The sequence below is a fragment of the Juglans regia genome, chromosome 14, assembly GCF_001411555.2.
Source record: "Juglans regia cultivar Chandler chromosome 14, Walnut 2.0, whole genome shotgun sequence".
Lineage (NCBI taxonomy): Eukaryota > Viridiplantae > Streptophyta > Magnoliopsida > Fagales > Juglandaceae > Juglans > Juglans regia.
The window spans coordinates 11,470,730-11,489,192 of record NC_049914.1 but is presented as its reverse complement, the minus strand read 5'-3'; the positions used below and the strand labels follow the sequence as shown (position 1 = coordinate 11,489,192).

The window sequence follows — 18,463 nt, the reverse complement described above, 5'->3', positions numbered from 1 at the left end:
TCATAAAAAATGAGGAGAACTTTTTGAATATTTTTTTTAAGTAAGCGTTATATTGAAATTTGTGAACCTGAATATATGGAATTAAGAAAATTTTTCTAATATAGTTTTTAAAGAGTATTCTTATTTTTGAATTTGTAAAAGTTATATTATTTTTGTGTTGAAAATTTCTATTTTACAAGTCTACGTGGATAACATATATAATAAAGTACTTTCATGACATAGTTTGATTTGAAAGATAAATTTTAAAATTTGAATCTTATAAATTAAATTTTACTATTTAAATGATGTGCATTGTGTTTAGATAATTATTGGGTAATGATTGAATAAAAAATCTTAAAATTACTTTTAAACCAAACATGACCTTAGATTTCAAAATTGGTGAGGTAATCATTCCGGGAGCCTGTATTTAGAAGACTTGGTATTTTGTGTACAACTCAAACTTATGTTCCTTTTCCCCCTCTAGAATCATTGGTAGATAGGGGTGTAAAAATTGATCGGGAAACCGGAAAATCGGTCCTAACAAGTCCGTACCAGTGGAATCGGTCTGGTTCGGGACTGGTTTCTCTAGTTCTAAAACTGGCCGGTATCGGTCCGATTCTAATTCTTACTTTTTAGGACCATACCAATTCACCATATTATTTATTTTAAATTAATTTTTTTAATATTATATATAATTTTTATATATAATAATATAAATTATAATTATATATAAGATAATGTTATTTTAATTTATAACATAAAAATTTAATTTTAAACATGAAAATTTATTTGATCATATGCTTTAAATATAATATATATATTAATAAAATTTTATGGCCTAATAAATTCTTAACATATTCATTTTGATAAATACATAATACATTAGTAATACTAATATATATTAGTATATTAATTAAGCTGAATCGAACTGGACCGGAACCGGTAAAACCGGAGGTATCGGTTTAGGAGGGTAACCGGTGTTTAATCGGCTTTCGAAAATGTAAAATCAGTATATACTGGCTCGGTCCTAAATTTTGTCCAAGAGCGGACCACCGGTTACACCCTTATTAGTAGGGGTGTAATCAATTCGGTTCGGTCCAATCCGATTTTAGACATACTGATGAATTGAAATGGTCTAAGTCAGTTTTAAGATTTTGAGAACTGTAATGAATTAAATCACGTAGGCAATTAGAATTTTCAATTTTTTATTGCTTGGTTTGGTTTTATGAGGGCAACTTGTTGATCAGTGCAAAGCTGCAAGTGTACAATATTGTTGTTTTATAGTAAAGTGATAAGAATAGTATCGTCCTTAGAGATTGGTAACTTACTTTTGACAAATACCGAAATTATACTAATGTAGACTTTATTTAGAAAAGTCACTAAGATTTTTGTATTTACAATTTAAAATAAAATCAATTTAAAGAAAATACTAAAAGGAAAAGAAAGATATTGTTCAAAGATCAAATTAATGGGAAAGAAAAATTCTAAGAAATTGATTTTATCTAATATCTCACTATGCTTTACTCATATAACTAATTAAATTTAATTATTTCTGTTTGTTAGCAAATCTCCAATTCATCAAAAAGCCTTTTTCGATAGTCAAGTAGAAATTATTTTTATTCATTATTTTACACAAGAGTATGCAAATTAATAATGTAAAAAAGTAATAAGACCAATGATTTTATTACTAAATAGGTTCATATAAGTCTTTTGATCTCTATATTTACCTATACCAAAATATTCATGATCTATTTTATAATTCTCTCTTTTGATAGTAAATCACAAGATCAAAATCATTTAATTAATAGCTAGTTAATTAGAAGCGATAAGCTCAGAATAAATCTGATAAATATGAAAAATAATTACTTCAAATTAATATAAAAAAGCAAATATAATTCGAAATTAAATTACATTCTTAAAATAATGAAAATTTAGTTTATACTAAAAATTAAATTTAACGTAAAAGAATTTATTGAGAGAAATAAAATAATTAGAGTCGCAGTCCGTTGTTTTGTCGTTGTCCTCGTCAATTTTGCTTCGTACGCGTCCTCTTCAGTTTTTCTTCCAAACTTTTTCTTTTCTTTTGTTTTCTCGTCCCTTCTCCAGCCTTTTTTTTTATGTGGTAGATAGAATGGTAATCATGAGCCTATTCCTTTTGAATTTCCGTTCAGTATATTTTCAACGGTCCTTATCTTTTCAAAACAAAATCTCTTCCTTTCGGCGTCAAATTCGGCTTTTCGTTCAATTTTTTCTTTTTTTTTTTTTCAAATATGATATTTAGGGTTCGTTTGTTTTTAAAAATGAGATGAGTTGAGATTAAAGTTAAAAAATTAAATAAAATATTATTAAAATATATTTTTTAATATTATTTTTATTTTGAGATTTGAAAAAATTAAATTGTTTATTTTATTTTATGTAGAAATTTAAGAAAGTTATAATGATGAGATGAGATGAGATAAAATAAAATAAAATGAAATGTTTCCTAAAAACAAACGAAGCCTAAAGTCCTCTAGTTTCAACTCTTTTCATCTCTTGCTCTATCGAAATTCTACCGGTTTTGAATTCAGAAATATGCCTCAATTCCCATTTCAAATTCTGCCATTTGACTGGTCTTAATTTTTTCTGCTCTACAAAAATTTAACTTGATCATTATCTCCTAAATAGCATCGATGACTAGCTCTTATATTAGAATAAATCTTCATTTAAATTCGAGAGTCTCTAGATGATAGGCTGCTAAAATTTAGATCTTTTTTTTTTTTAAATTTGAAATAAAATTTAAATGACAACAATAAAGCCTTAAATCAACAAAAATAAATAAAATTAGGCTAAAGTTAAAAGTTAAAAGTGAAAAAAAATAAGAAATTATGTAAGTCATCACTTAGTTTTAAGATTTTTTTGTTATACTAGTTTTTTGAAACCAAATGAATAATTTTTTTAGCCGAAATATGAGTTTTAGCGCCCAAAACATTACTTTAGATCAAAATATCACGCATATAATCTAATTATTAAGTGCTGTATAATATACTAATATGTCTTATACACTACATATGATAGGTTTGATAATTAACACACACACACACACACATATATATATATATATGCAAGTTTGTGACTTAATATGTAAGGATAAATAATAATATGTAAATAACTTAATATTAATTTGGTTCCAAAATCATAAGAACCGAGAACTATATGATTTTAAAAAAATTTCAGATGAGAGAGCCAAAATCGACCGAACCATTAAACCGAATTGACCAGACCAATTCAGTCCAATTGGATCGATTTCTTAATTTTTTTCTTACACCCCTAATCATTGGGTCAAAACTTAAGAAAATAGTTGTTTAGGAGACCAATAAGTACTCATGAAGGTACTTCATACAGTGGGCCAAGTCAGGCGACCCATTAATGCATACCAGTCCAATTACTCCCGTTGACACCAAACTATTTCTGAGCCCTTCCCACGCATTAATTCCTGAAGAAGTCAGCCCTCTGTTAAATTCTAGTAGATATCAGTCCATTCAGGATCTAAATCTCATTAACCATTTGGACTCTCCAATGAAGATAGGCCCCAGATCATTGCTGAAATCAAATGTACCTGAGCCTAACCCAACTCTTCTTCAGCAACCTAATAATCAGTTCATCTCGGGTCCATTGGTCTACACCAAAATTCTTTAGAGTTTTGATTTCTTAAAGGGTCCTAATTTTGAAGCCTAGAAGTACCCAGAGAGGCCCAATACTCAAAGCTTGCCATATCAAAAGAAGTCCATTGACTCGTCCCATTTTGTGTTGGCCTCCCATGTTCTTTAAAAGCCCCATCAAACTGAAACCCACGGACAGACCCTAATAGCCGAAAACCCATCAGCAAACCAGAACCCCAATCCTGCCCTAAGCTCACAAATCTCCTCTTCAGATGCTTTCATCTCTCTCCCCGACCCATTGCTGAACCTCTTTTCATCTCTTCAAACAACCCCGAATCCCTCACCACCTCTGAAGCCAATCTCAAAACCAACTCAACCCAAAGTTATTGAACCATGTTAGCAGGCAATAGCTCCTTTATTGATTCCATCTTCACCGCTTCAATCAACCTTGAATCCCTCCCCATCTCCGAAGCCCTCCCCATCTATGAAGCTAATCCAACAATCAACTCAACCCAAAACATCTTTGAAAACTCAAGTGAGAAACAACAAGAGGAATCTGGCTCATCCTGATGAAGAGCTCATTGATATGTTGAAAAAGAGAGACTCTTAGAAAGCTATCAAAGTGGAGAAGCAAGATCGGAGGAAGAAAATAAGTTCAGATCAACTTCTTGAGGTTGGTAACGAATCCTCCTCTACTCAAAAATCATTCTCTATTAATGAAGTGGTTGAGGTGGCGGGCCTTAACCTGCCACCACCGCAGATATGAGACTATTTGCCTGGAATTGCAGAGGTATAGCCCGGCCTCTTGCAATGCTTAGTCTGAGGGCTTAAATCAGGACTCACCTCCCTGATTTAATTTTCCTTTCTGAAACTCTTCTCTCGGACAATAATATTGTTGGTGTTGTGAATAGCCTAGGTTTCCATATGTATTTGCATAGCCCTCCCCCGAAGAAATGGGGAGGTCTTCTCTATATGTGGCGTCATGGTGTTGATGTGGAGCGAGTTTTTGTTAATAGTAATATTATAGCTTTGTTAGTGTATTCGGAACCCTATACACAATCATTGGATGCTCTTACTTGTTTACTGTCCAGCTTAACTGCATGATAAGCAAAATTGTTGGTCTCTTGTAAACTCTAAACATCAGCTTATCCAGGTCCTATCTTAGGTTTAGGTGATTTCAACTCTGTAATCAGTCAATTAGAAAAATTAGGTGGTAAGTCTTTTGCATCCTCCTTTAAGCCAACTGGACTTAGACTTCTCATGAATGAACATGGTCTAGGTGATCTTGGGTATGTTGGTTCCAGATTTACTTGGACTAACAAAAGATCTGGAATTGGCCACATTAGGGAAATGTTAGATAGAGGTATTGCTAATTCTAGTTGGACCCTTCTATTCCCTGACACTAAAATCTTGCATTTGCCAATTCATACCTTTGATCATGCACCCTTGCTTCTTGACACTACAGCCACATCAAAAGCTTGCAATTTGTTTAAATTTGAGGAATTTTTGGGCTCGGGATCCTAATTATTTACACATCATCAAACATAGCTGGGACAGAAATTTTAATGGTTCCCTTTCCTCCATTTTTTCTCAAAAGCTTAACAATGTTAGAAAAACCCTCAAAATTTGGAATAGAACTAGTTTTGGGCATATCCAGACTTCAATAAAAAATCTGAACTGTCAATTAGCCCGGATCCAATATGAAGATCCCTCTGACTCCTCCATTATGTTAGAAGAAAATCTGAAAGCCTGTCTCTCGGAACAATTGAAAGTGGAAGAAATTTTATGGAAACAAAAATCGAGGATTCAGTGGCTGACTACCATTGATATTAACACTAAGTTTTTCCATATGACATCCACCATGAGGAGGAGAATGAATAATATCTCCTATTTGAAAAACTCTGATAATCAATGGATCAATGATCCCTCTGCTATTAAATCCATGTTCCTTGATCATTTCAAGCAAATATATCAATCCACTCAACCTATCTTTCCTCTTGATCTTGAAAATCTTTTCCTGAGAAAATCTCCTATGCTGAAAATGAGTGCCTTTGCAAGATCCTTATAGATGAGGAAATTCTGGAGACCATTAAACAAACTCCTTCTTCTAAATCACCAGGCCCTGATGGTTTTATGGGTTTCTTCTATAAATATTTTTGGGAAATTGTAAAAGATGATCTTAGCAGAGTTATTAAATATTTATTTGTAAATGGGCATTTTTCTCAATATTTAAATCACACTCACATTGTTCTAATTCCAAAAACTGACTTCCCTATTACTGTCCACTAGTTTAGGCCAATCAGTCTCTCAAATGTGTATTATAAAATTATTGCAAAAATTCTAGCCAATAGGCTCAAAAAGGTTCTTAGTACTTTTATCTAGCCCTACTAATTTGCTTTTATTCCTGGTAAAACCATTCAAGAAAATACTATTGTAGCCCAAGAAATATTTCATTTCATGAAAAAAACCAGAAGGTAAAAAGGTTTGATGGCTGTTAAAATTGATATGGAAAAGGCTTTTGATTTTATGGAATGGGATTTTCTTCTAACTGTTCTCAAATGCTTAAGGTTCCATGATGTGTGGATTCATTGGATTAGGACTTGTATCACATCTGTCTCCTTCTCAGTGATGATAAATTATGAACCTTGTGGTCACATTCTACCCACTAGGGGTTTAACGTAAGGTGATCCTCTCTCTCATTTTCTCTTTATTATTGGCAGTGAGGTTCTCTCAAGGTTGATTAATAGAGAAGAAAATCTAGGAAACATTAAAGGAATCTAAATGGGTAGGGATGGACCTTTGATAACTCATCTTCTCTTTGCGGATGATTTAATTTAATTTGGATCTGCCTCTGAAAGGAATGCTCTCTCTTTTCTGGAGTGTCTTGAAAGGTATTCCGATTGGTCGGGGTAAAGGATTAGTAAAAACAAGTTCTTTATTCATTTTAGCAAAAGAACTCCTTCCCCCCGCATCAGTAATATCAAATCGATTATTGATTTAGATCTCCCTCGAGAAATCTAAAATATTTAGGCCTTCCCTTACCTTTGGATAGGAATAACAGGAGACTTTTTGAGGAAGTCAAGGAAAAAATTCAAGGTAAACTCACTGGTTGGAAAGCTAAACTCTTATCCTAAGCTGGGAGAACAACCTTGATCAAATCTGTTGCTAGTTCCATTCCGGCGTACTTGTTGTCCAGTTTCCTCATCCCAAAGAACACTACTAGTAGCATTGATAAATCTATTATGAGATTTTGGTGGGTTTTTTACCCTAAGAAGACTCACAATTTCACTCCCAAGTCCTGGCATTCTATTTGCAAACCAAAATCCATGGGTGGTCTGGGTTTGAGACTTATTTCAAATTTTAATAAAACTCTTCTTAGCAAATTAGGATGGTCACTCCTCCAAAATGATGAGTGTCTTTGGAAAAAGGTGATTTCTTGCATTTATTTGAAAATAGAATCTTGGCTAGACGTCCCCATCAAGAAAAAAGACTCCAGTTTTTGGAAAGGTTTAGCAAAACAAAGGGAGTTTTATAGCTAATAGTTTCTGCTATCAAATAAATAATGGGATCACCACTTCTGTTTGGAGAAACTCTTGGACCCCTCTATCCCTCCAATGCTTCCAACTCCCTCCTCCTCTGAAATTTTTAAGTATCTGGATTTGAGAGTTTCTGATCTTATTCTAGAGGAACCTAGACAATGGAACATCCCCTTAATGCAGACTGTAAGAGAAATTTCTAAAATCCTTCTTATGCAGTTCAATTTCCAAAATCTGAGAGATAGCCTTAAATGGCTTCACCACTTCAGTGGCATTTTTCTGTTAAATCAGCTTATGCTGCTATTGTTTTGAACTCCAATAGTCAGGAAAATGATCCCAATTTGTGGAAAATGCTTTGGTCACTCAAGGTTCAAGATTGATTAAAGCCTCTTGTCTGGAAAATTTTTAGCAACATTCTACCAACCAGATCTTTGCTTAAATATTGCCTTTCCCTTAGTAATGACTAGGCTCTTTGTCCCATTTGTCAATCGGCTGAAGAAACAATCTCTCATCTTTTCCTAGGCTGTCCCTACACAAGAATTCTTTGGAGGCAATCTCCTTGGCCTCCAAACATTGATACTTTAGCTGATCATGATATCACCACCTGGATTAAGATTATTCTTGAACCCTTTGTCAAGTTTCAATTTCAGCAGCAGGAAACTTAAAATTTTCAATTGTTTACGATTCTAACTATGGATTGTCTTTGGTTTTATAAGAATCAAATAACTCATGGATCTTGGCCTATTCAAACTGATCTTTTTGTAGCTACAGCTCTAACAAAATATCCGGAACATAGGAATGCTTGGGCCCTCAAAATCTCTCAAAGTAATCCCAAATGGAATCCCCCTTCCATAGGATAGATTTCAATAGCCTTTGATGTAGTCGTGAGAGACTCTGGTAGTACTGCTACTGTTGTTAGTAGAGACCATCTAGGCAACATTATAGGAGGTATTACAGAATTCTCTCCTATGAATAATCCAAACGGTGGTGAAGCTCTTGTGGTTTTCATAGGGATTAAATTGGCAACAGAAAGCAATTGGCCTGATATCATCATTGAAGGTGACTCACCAGTGGTGATTACAACTCTTAAGAGCATTGGTATTGGCTTCATCAAAAGCCTAGCTAAATGTAAAATATGATGAATTTCATCAAAAGAGAGCTGCATTGGATTAACCAAATAGATAAATGCGAAACTTTGAGCTACAGTAAATGTATAGGTTTCTTCAAATTTGAAGAGCTAATGTTCATTCATCAAATCTATTTTTTATTCACTTTTAATCTCCAATGGTCCTTTTGATTCACGTTTAATATCTAACTGTCTTGTAATAATAATGTAAGAATCAAATTAAATTATTAATTAACATATGATTAGTGTAATTATAAAATATGAAAAAAAATATTATTATTAAAAAAATAATATTATTATTATTTTGATGAATTCAATAGCTAATTCAATGTGGAGTTATGGATAAGGAAGTTTTAGATATATAGAAAACATGTACTTTTTATCAAAATTTGAAGATAAATTTGATGAATCCAATGCTAATGCTCTTATAATCCTCTCCATCAAATCTCATATTGGAACATTGAAGGAAGGATAAGGGACATGAAAGTTATGCTCAGCAGATTTGTTTAGTGGGAAGCTGTCAAAATACACCAGACTCAAAACTGGTGCGTGCATATTTTGGCGCAATGGCCATCTTCAAATAATTTTTTTGGAGATATATCCACTTTCAAAATTCCAGATTGCTTGCTAAGTTCTCACAATTGCAAGGACCCACCCTAATCTATAAATGGCTGTATTTCCTTTATGGTTGTTTATTCCGTTTTTTGTTATTTTTTTTTTGTCCCTGTAATGAACTACTTTTATAATGCAAGGTTTCATAGTTTCAGAGAAAAAAAAAGAAGATACTTCATACAAAATATTGACTTTTGGGTACATAAAAACTTAAGAAAAATGATAAATACAAATTACTTTTTACAACACATTACACAATTATATTTTAAAATGAAGAGTAATTTAGTAAAATATTTTATAAAAGTAACACCACTTTATAAAAGTACTCTCATTTTAAAATATGTATTTTGAAAAATATTGTGTGAATATCATTGCTCAAAACTTAATTTGTGTAAGAGTTTCGAAGTTTTTGAACCGTATAAAATACTAACTCCCATGAAAAATTTTTGGGTCCGTTGTTTTGTCTCTTATATTTGTTCTATTTAGATTCAAAGTAGATCTCAACTCATCTTATTTTATTTTATCTAATCATTACAATTTTCTCACATTTTCACACAAATTATAATAAATAATACAACTTTTTCAAATCTCAAAACAATATTAATATTAAAAAATAATATTCTAACAATATTTTATTCAACTTTTAACTTCCATCTCAACTTATTTCATTTCAATTCACTGTCTAAATATATTTAAAAAAAATTCTATTCACCATCCTCTTAATTATCATTTCCCCTCCATCATCTTGTTTAGCATTCAATAATTAAATGATAAGTAATAAATAATAAATAATTTTATAATTATTTAATATCATGTTAGAGGATGATGACAAATAATATTGTGTTTAACATTTCTCAATACATAATATTCTAGTTGAATACTGCAAAGCATGGTACATCAAGGATCAACGTCGAGTCAATATAGGGGCCCCAATATTATATAAATAATAAATATTGTTATCTTACGTGTCTATCTATTTTTCTCATCTATAATTTGTAAGGTCTATAACGCTAGAATCATTTTTTTTTTTTAATATGAGATAGCACATTAAATAATTAAATAATTTTATAATATGATGTAGCACATTAAATAATTTTAGAATCTGAAGTGGCACATTAAAAATATGTCAATTTTTGAATTTATTTACGTAGGATCTTCTATATAAATGAATATTTTTCTTTGGCAGCACCATTATATTCAAAATAATTATATTTAAAAAATTTTATATCATTAAAATATAATATAATTTAAAAAATAAATTTTAATATACCATGACAAAAACTAAAAATAAATAGAGAAAGTTTTTTTTTTTTGTTAACAGTAATATTTTGTGTGAAAATTTAAATAGTGAGATAAAAATTTTTAATTTTAGATGAAATTTTAAAATATTATTTTTTAATATTATTATTATTTTAAAATTTAAAAAAATTAAATTATTTATTATATTTTATATAAAAATATAAAAATATTATAATAATAAGATAAACTCCTAAATAGAGAAAGTGGATTGTCAAATTACACCTTGAGGATGTAACTGCTATTTAATGTTAGGAGGGAGACACTGCAGCAGAGATGGAGAGAGATCATACCAACACATCCCCCAACATAACATAAATCCCGGAAACTTTACACTCAGTTAAAACCGAAACCCTATAACATTTCTTCTTCTTCATATAGCCCCAGTTCCGCAAATTCGCTACCCGATTTAAGATGCAGTCCATGTCGAATCTCCATGGCTCCTATGGCCTTCCTCTTTGTGTTTCAGGGATTGCTCATCCCCTCTCTTTCTCTAAGGAGTATGTTTTTTTTTCCTGTCCGCCTCTCTCTCTCTCTCTCTCTCTCTCTCTCAGAATACAATGATTTACATCTTTCTTTTTTCTTTACTTTCTGTGTAGAATGGCAGATCATGATCGCAGAAGGGAGGCCATAAAGAGGCAGAGGTCACAGTCCTTGGCGGAGCCTCATGCAAATCAAGAAATGGGTACTCAAAGATTCCTTGAGAGAGTGCTTGCAGAGATCAAAGAAGGTGAGGTTGAGGTTGATGGAGATCTGGCTGGTCTTCTGCATGATCTTATTCTTACCCACATTTATTTGGCTTGTACAGCTAAAGCTGCTTAAACTTTACTCTGTTACTACTATGTTAGGACAAGCTGTCGCTAGTTGATATTTATATTGCTTTGCTTTTCTGAATCCCTCTCTTCGGTTCTTCTCCTTGTTTTCTCTGGGATTTTGATTTGATCTGCTTGTTCTTTGTTTTTCTCTTTTGGTATCAAAGTTTTGGGGTAAGAAACCTTTAATTTAGCCTCAAAAGTCTTGAGGAAAGGAATAAAGATTTACGGTATTTTTTATTTTTTTTAAGTACGAAAAAATTAAATAAAATATTATTAGAATATAATTTTTTAATTTTAATTTTTAATTTTATTTTAAAATTTAAAAAAATTATAATAATTAGACAAGAAACGAGAGATGGCGATCCTCTAAAATCACTCCAAAAAAAGTTTGATCCAGAAACCCTACATTTATTATTTTTTTAATATAAAATTTATTTTGAGATCTCTGATACAATTGTGGGAAGTATTAATATTGTAGTAAATAAATAAATAAATTCATGTACCTGCCTATCTTTTACAATTTTACTTTACCCCTCGCCTCAAATTATCATTTTTTTTTCCTATGCAAGCAAATATTTCATTAAAAAACAAAAAATGACATGAGGAGGGGATGAGGCTTTCTAACAAACATCCTATTACAACAATCAAATCGCAAAAGTGAAAATGAAATCGGATTTTAGGTCTAAAAACTTGGTCCTCATCCATATCTTATAAAGAGGGCGTATTTACAGTTTGCATAGTTGTGTGAACTATGATACCATCACTAAAGATGGTGGATGTTGAAGATGCATTCTAGTTTATTGTTGTGAAATGTTTTTTGAAAAGACTTGTATTTTCTTCTTCAACATTATCAGTTAGGAGAAGCAGAAACTTAATAGAAAGACCGGCATTGAATGAGGTGGACTGCAGCAGATCGATTTTCTTCACGCTCGCCTTTGACGGTGCGTTGTTTTCTTGCGCTGGTTATTGTGAGATGAGGTGGGTCAGATTTGGAAGAGTTTGAAGTGGTGAATCTACTGGTACGACGTGTGTAGCCGTCAGACGCATTTAGGCGTGGCGAGATTTTCCCTACAGTTCCACTTCGTCCTGGTAGATTGGTAACTGGGGGTTGCGAGGTAGGGCGCGTGTAGGCAATCGGTCGCCGGAGTGCGGAAGATCTGACCATAGTCGAGCCGGTAAAGAGGAGGGAATAAAAATACTAACAAAAAAACTTATACACAGACATGTACTGAAAAAGGAACAAAGAGAAGGATGGAAAGACTGATTGGAAAAAAATTAGTAAATTTTCAAGAGAGAAGCAGGGGTTTCTCTTTCTAAGTGGGAAGATGTTTATAACTAAACAGATAGTTTTCGTTCGTTGCCTCAAATTTATTCCCTCCCATTAGTATTCATCCGTTGAAGACCGTACCGTAACGCAACGCATATTTTCTACTTATCTTAATCATCAAATATCAATGAAGAATAAATACATTTTGATAGTTTGGTAAATACATTTATTATAAAGAAGTAGTGGTAGTTTAGGCAGATAAACGGTGATTTTGTTAAGTCTAAAAAGTACAAAGTGGGGGCGCCTTGGTGCATATGCTCCATCGTATGATGTAGAATTTATGTTCTCACCTATGAACGAATGAAATTTTTTTTCCCAAATTAAGTCACATATTTTTCATTGAAATAAAAAAAAAAAGAACAAAAACAGTTTTGGGGTTTTCACTTTTATTAAAAAATACTAGGTTTTCAATTTTATCACTTTTACTCAATATGTTTACAAGATTTATCAATTAAACCATTTTGTCCCAGTTCCATCAAATAACTAACAACTTCGTAACTGGTTCGGTAATCACGTGACAGCTAATGAAAGCTTGACACGTCATGTCAAGATATTGAATGTTAAGGGCATCACTCCTCGATAATGGGTGGAAGGAAGGAAACTTCCTCCATCCGACTTAATGGAAGAATAGTGAGAGCTGAGAAGGTTTCTACCACTCGATCCTTGAGACTCTCAAGGGAGGAATATCCTGTCTACAACGAGAGGTCTACACAAATGTCCTCTCCGGCCCTCTCTCCACTCTTCAAATAGAGGCTTTAGGTGAAGGTGCTCCCAACTTCAGCCGCGTGATGGAGGAGTGGTTGAATTTTAGTTGATGAAGAAGACAAATGGTAGGTGATAAAGTTTTAGCATCGATGTCAGATTATAAGATAAATCATTGCAGAAGGAAGTAGGATCATGCCACGAGTCTTGGGATATATTTGAGGGATGTAATGCTCAACGTACATGCCTTTCATGAATTGATCGATGATCAATCAAAATCTCATATATAGTGAAAACATCTTCCCTTTTTTTCATCTCTCTCTCTCTCTCTCTCTACAAATCCAAAATCTTTCGACTTTTTTTTTTTAAAGAAATATTAAAGAAAGAAAAATAGTTCTAATTATAATTTGAATAATATTCTAACATTAATATAAGTTGCCTCAGAAAGATCAAGGCACTTCTTTAGGGCAAAAAAAAAAAAAAAGTAGGTTAAGTTCTCATGGTCTTGCTGCAAAAGAAGAAGTGAAATTACATTTTACCCCATACTTACACTTCTTTTGCCGGTTGACCATTAGGTTATCAAAATTACCATTTTACCCCTAATTCCAAACACAAATTACAATTTATTTTTTTCTCCCTTTAAATTAATTCCAATTGTTCATGCCATGTCACCTATTTTTCAATAATCTAATTACCTAATCTATGATTGAGTAAATTGCAAGGGAACTAATAGTTTAGAGAGTAAAATTTGATGGTTTTGTGGTCTCATTGCAGAAGATGTAGTTGGAGATGGTAAAGTGTACTTATTCACAAAAGAAATCACTTAACTATCCTCTATTGGCAATACCTTCATAATTTCATTTGTCCTAAACAAGCGAGGATCACTCTGTAGTGATCACCATGACATCTATATGTTATTCTCTACTTCATTTAACAAAGAACTTTACTTAGGAAGGAAATAAATTAAAATGATTAAGCCTCGTGCGTTTTCACAGATGAGATGAGATGAGTTTAGACAAAAGTTAAAAGTTGAATAAAATATTGTTAGAATATATTTTTTTAATATTATTTTTATTTTAAGTTTTGAAAAAGTTGAATTGTTTATTTTATTTTGTATAAGAATTTAAAAAAATTGTAAGAATTAGATGAGATGAGTTATGAAAATAAACGAGGCCAATGTCAATTTTACAACTTGTCAATAAGAAACAGCAGCTCTTGTATAAAGGATAAAACAAACTTTACACATCTCAATTTTTCACATTTTTGTAATATGTTACCTAATCAATTTGGCACGTTGTACTCTCCAATTGCAACACAAAATAAATAAATAAATAAAATAAAATAAAATTGCAATGTATACTTTTCATCATGCCTTGATCTCTAAAATTGTCTTATATCACTTAGCTATTTTATCATCTTAATAGCTCATTGAACCTAAACCCTTCGACCTAGAAGACATGTGGAGCAAGAAGTGTGATTAAGTAAGCTATCAACAAGTTTTAATTTAGTTCCTCCATCAAAATATTATACCAATGACCCATACCTCAACAGAAAGGAACCATCTCATCTCAAGTACTCTGAACTCTAGCAAACCAAGTGTGTCTATATTGCCTAGTTTTTTTGGGATAGAGTTGATACCTAGTAATAGTATAGTTGATGAGAAGGAATAATTGTGGGGACTACACGCATGCATAATGGTTGGAATGTGGGGGCAAGGATACTGAAAAAAGTGAGGATAATGTACATGTTTGGTAGTACTCTAATCAATGCAGGAGTCAGCCCCTTGCTGATGACAACTTTCCAATCCAAATGTGCGATACTATTAAAGACGAATATCTACATAACAAATACCACAAACCTTCTCCAACGCAAAGAATTAGGAGGCCCGAATTGGATAGTTTTATCAAGAGAAAAGTTTTAGCTATAAAGAGATCACACAACAATAAATTTATAAATTGACGTGGCTTAATGTAATACATTAAATTATAAAACTACTTTTATTATAAAATAGATCTAATGTATCATATCAAATTGTGAGTTTACTTTTGTGAGAGTGTAGCACTTCTCTTTTATTTATTTATTTGAGAAAAAAAGGTTGCAGTTTTCAGATGATGAAATGGTACCCATAAAGAAATTGTTGCTATTTTTTAGATGCGAAAATTAATGATGTTGGAAAGGGGATTTATTGTACTCAGCCAGGATGGGCCCTGACCCATCGCGTTGAGGCCCACGACCCCTATAGGGGTAGGCCTGGGTGAACCCAGGGGCCCAAGCAAGGGTAAAAGGAGCCGATGGTTCCTCCAGTCACCATGCATTAATGGAGAACAGACAGGCCAGGATCTTGTACCCTACAAGATCGGCTGAATTGAATGCAACTCAGGGCGATTAGTCCTGAGGTCGGTCCCCTGTAGCTAACAAGAACGGCCACATTAAATGCAACGTCATGTCTTCCAAGACAAAGGTGGTCATTATAGCGATAGAAGAACCACACAGGGAATGGGCTATAAATGGAAGAAGACTGACAGTGAGAAGGGGGTTACACACTCAGTATATCTTTCTAACTTTTTGTATCTCCTTGCTTAGCTTTCCTGGACCCTGGAGAAGAGATTTGACATTGGCATCAAAGGAGATACGACCACCCCCTCCCCTCGGCCACCCTTTCTTCCACCTTCACAGGTACGGGAGTATTGTTGTTGCTTGAAGGCTACAAAACACACATTAACAGTTGGCGATGTCTGCGGGATCTGATATTATCTAGACCTAACATTGTTAAGATGCCTTTTGCATGCCACCCACAATGGGCTCCCGTGCAACCCTCAAACAAGAGTCTACTTTGGCAAGCATGAAAGGAAGGTTCACGAAAATGGAGGAGCTTATGAAACGTTTGACCTCAGATGCGAAAGCCCTTCGGTGAGAGAACTAGGTGCTAAAGTGAAGGAATGATGAGCTTGAGGGAGTCGCTGGACCGAGTAAGACCCAACGGAAGGAAGGGGACTCACAGAACACTGGCGGGCCGCCACCTAAAAGTGAAGTGCACTAGCATATGGACGACGAACTGCACAGTCTAATGGGCAAGTATGAGGAGATGGCAAAGAAGATAGGGGGTCATCCATCATGGACCAGCTACTTAGTGGCAGAGAACTACCCTACAATGCCAAAATGATGGCAGTCCCACTTCCTAAAAAATTTAGGGCCATAAAGATAGATATGTAGGACGAGTCGAAGGACCCAGTTGAGCACCTAGAGACATTCAAAACTCACATGATGTTGCACGGCTTCCTGAGGGAGATCGCGTGCTGGGCTTTCCCATTGATGGTGAAAGGTTCCAACTGAGCATCGTTCGGCATCCTTCGACCTGGCAGCATCCACAGCTTTGAGGAGCTAGGTCGCCAGTTCTTTCTTGACTCAGTTCATGGCCATAAAAAAAAGAAGACAGTCGGCCGCTTACCTCCTCAGAATGAAGCAGAGGGAGGAAGAGAGCTTAAAGGTGTACATGTACCGCTTCAATAAGGAGCGGATGACTATGAATTACCAGGATGAGAAGATCACCCTAGCGACGTTGTTGGGTGGCATTTGGCACCTGAGTCCCTTAATGGCAAAAATCGCATGGAAGACCACGACGACCTTGCGGGACTTCATGGATCGGCCTGACGACTTTGTCAATGTTGAGGACACCTTTTGGGCTTTGACCACCCCAAGGTACATGGGCGCAAGTGTCCCCAAATAGGGTGCCGGTACTAAAACCCACAAGAAGAAGACTGGCGCAAGAAAAGGGCCAGGCGAGAAGAGGAGCGATAGCCAGGGAGTGCTACAAAAACTGCGGGGTAAGGAACCTGGCGAACTCAAGTCCGCATAATTGGGTAGAGAAACCGACCAAGTCGAGTCCCACCAACCATCAGTCCAAAGTGTCCCAGCACAGGCGAGAGCCCTCTCTCTCCTTTTCTTTTCTTCTTTTGCACCCAATGACTCTCTATGTAAAGAATCACCGACAAGAGTAAGAAAAAGTGATGTTTTTGTATGTAAACGTGCACATGTGGATTGAATGGCTCGACGACCCTCCTCGGGGTCCAAATGCCACTTAGTGCAGTCGATTTTGGATCCTGCCAGGTCATTCGAGTCGATGCTCTGCGCTAGAACCCCCGATGGGCGCAAGGGGAACACCTCTCCCAAGTGTCCCAATCCCCGCTCACCACCCAATGCATGGTTACTTGGGCTGATACAACACACTTGCACCTCGGCATCTAGGCTCTATCCAATGTAGTTGATTTCAGATCCTGCCATGGCTCAGGTTGCCTTGACTTCCATTCAAGGTGGTCGGCTCTTGACCTAGCCCCATGTCCCGAGTCGGCACACCATGACAGGGCAAACATTGATAAATCGAAGTCAACAACAAACCAAGAAGGCATAAACTCGCAATCGCAAGGGAAAAAGAGAGCTGAAAGTTAGATTCATTAATTAGATTTATGTTTACAAGGACTCGAGCTAAAAAAAAAAAAAAGAAACAAAGCACAAGGCAAAGCAAGAAAAAGTTAGCCCGAGTAGCCATGATTGGGATGCAGGATCACGAAAGACATCGAGCATCAAGTTTGCGGTCCTCTCGGGAAGGAGCGGAGCGAGACAAGTCCAGAGTCCCAGGGGAGTCATGAGGGTTCGTTACCAGGTGTCCTCAAACCCTTCCAACGAGTATCCGTAGCTCTAGGCCTGTTGCAGAAACGTTTAGCCACCTCAAGCTTGGAAGTGATCCGGGCGGGCTTCTCGTTTGGGGCGACATGCTCGCCCTCCAACCTCTTAGTCCTCTCCTTGTGGGACCTTGACTCCTCCTTGAGCTACAAATGGAACTCCAACAGCTTCTCGTATAGGTCTTTGACCTTCTTTTTGTCCCTTTGAAGCGCTGCATGCTGTATCACGAATGCATCCCTTCCAGACTAGAGTTCACTGAGGTGTGAGTTCAAGTCATGGTGGGCGCCCATGGTTTCAAAAAGCGTGGCGATGTAATCCTAACAATGCCGCTAGGCTTCCCTCGTCTCCTTCTCCATGCAGAGAATCTGCGCCTCCTCCAAACTTCGCTCTTTTGTAATGGCCTTCACATCAGCCTTGAAGCAGGACACCTCTGCCTCAATGCCTGCTCAGAGATCGGATCCTTCTTTGTGAAGGTCCATGATGATCCGCCGTAGGCGCCCATTCTTTACTTTACCCTTCTAAGGGGCCATCTCGGTGCACTCCAAGGTGACTCAGAGCTTAAACATTTGGCGGTAGGCCCGACCACCCAGCTTACGCAAGATCTCGACCTCTATTTCTATCTCAACCAGTCCATCCACGACCTAGGCCGCAAAAAACTCGAACCCCTGTTAGTCAAAGAAGAAACCACCAAAATCCGAAAATAGACCGAATAAACAAGAGAAGAGTCTTACCGGGGAAAGAAGGTTGATGAG

General features: G+C 35.2%; 1 protein-coding gene across 1 annotated transcript; it reads left to right on the top strand.

Annotated features, from left to right (window-relative positions):
• Nucleotides 1–10,429: 10,429 nt before the first annotated feature.
• LOC108990090 lies at nucleotides 10,430–11,081 on the top strand. Its single transcript, XM_018963940.2, has 2 exons — nucleotides 10,430–10,687; nucleotides 10,787–11,081. Exons 1-2 carry the CDS (start codon nucleotides 10,602–10,604, stop codon nucleotides 11,007–11,009), a joined length of 309 nt encoding a protein of 102 aa, XP_018819485.1. The 5' UTR covers nucleotides 10,430–10,601; the 3' UTR covers nucleotides 11,010–11,081.
• Nucleotides 11,082–18,463: the final 7,382 nt, after the last annotated feature.

Bases quoted from the DNA above. Each gene is read 5' to 3' on its own strand.
- LOC108990090 (XM_018963940.2), top strand. From the start codon at position 10,602: ATGCAGTCCATGTCGAATCTCCATGGCTCCTATGGCCTTCCTCTTTGT. The intron at 10,688-10,786 runs GTATGTTTTTTT...CTTTCTGTGTAG, and splicing joins CCCCTCTCTTTCTCTAAGGA to AATGGCAGATCATGATCGCA.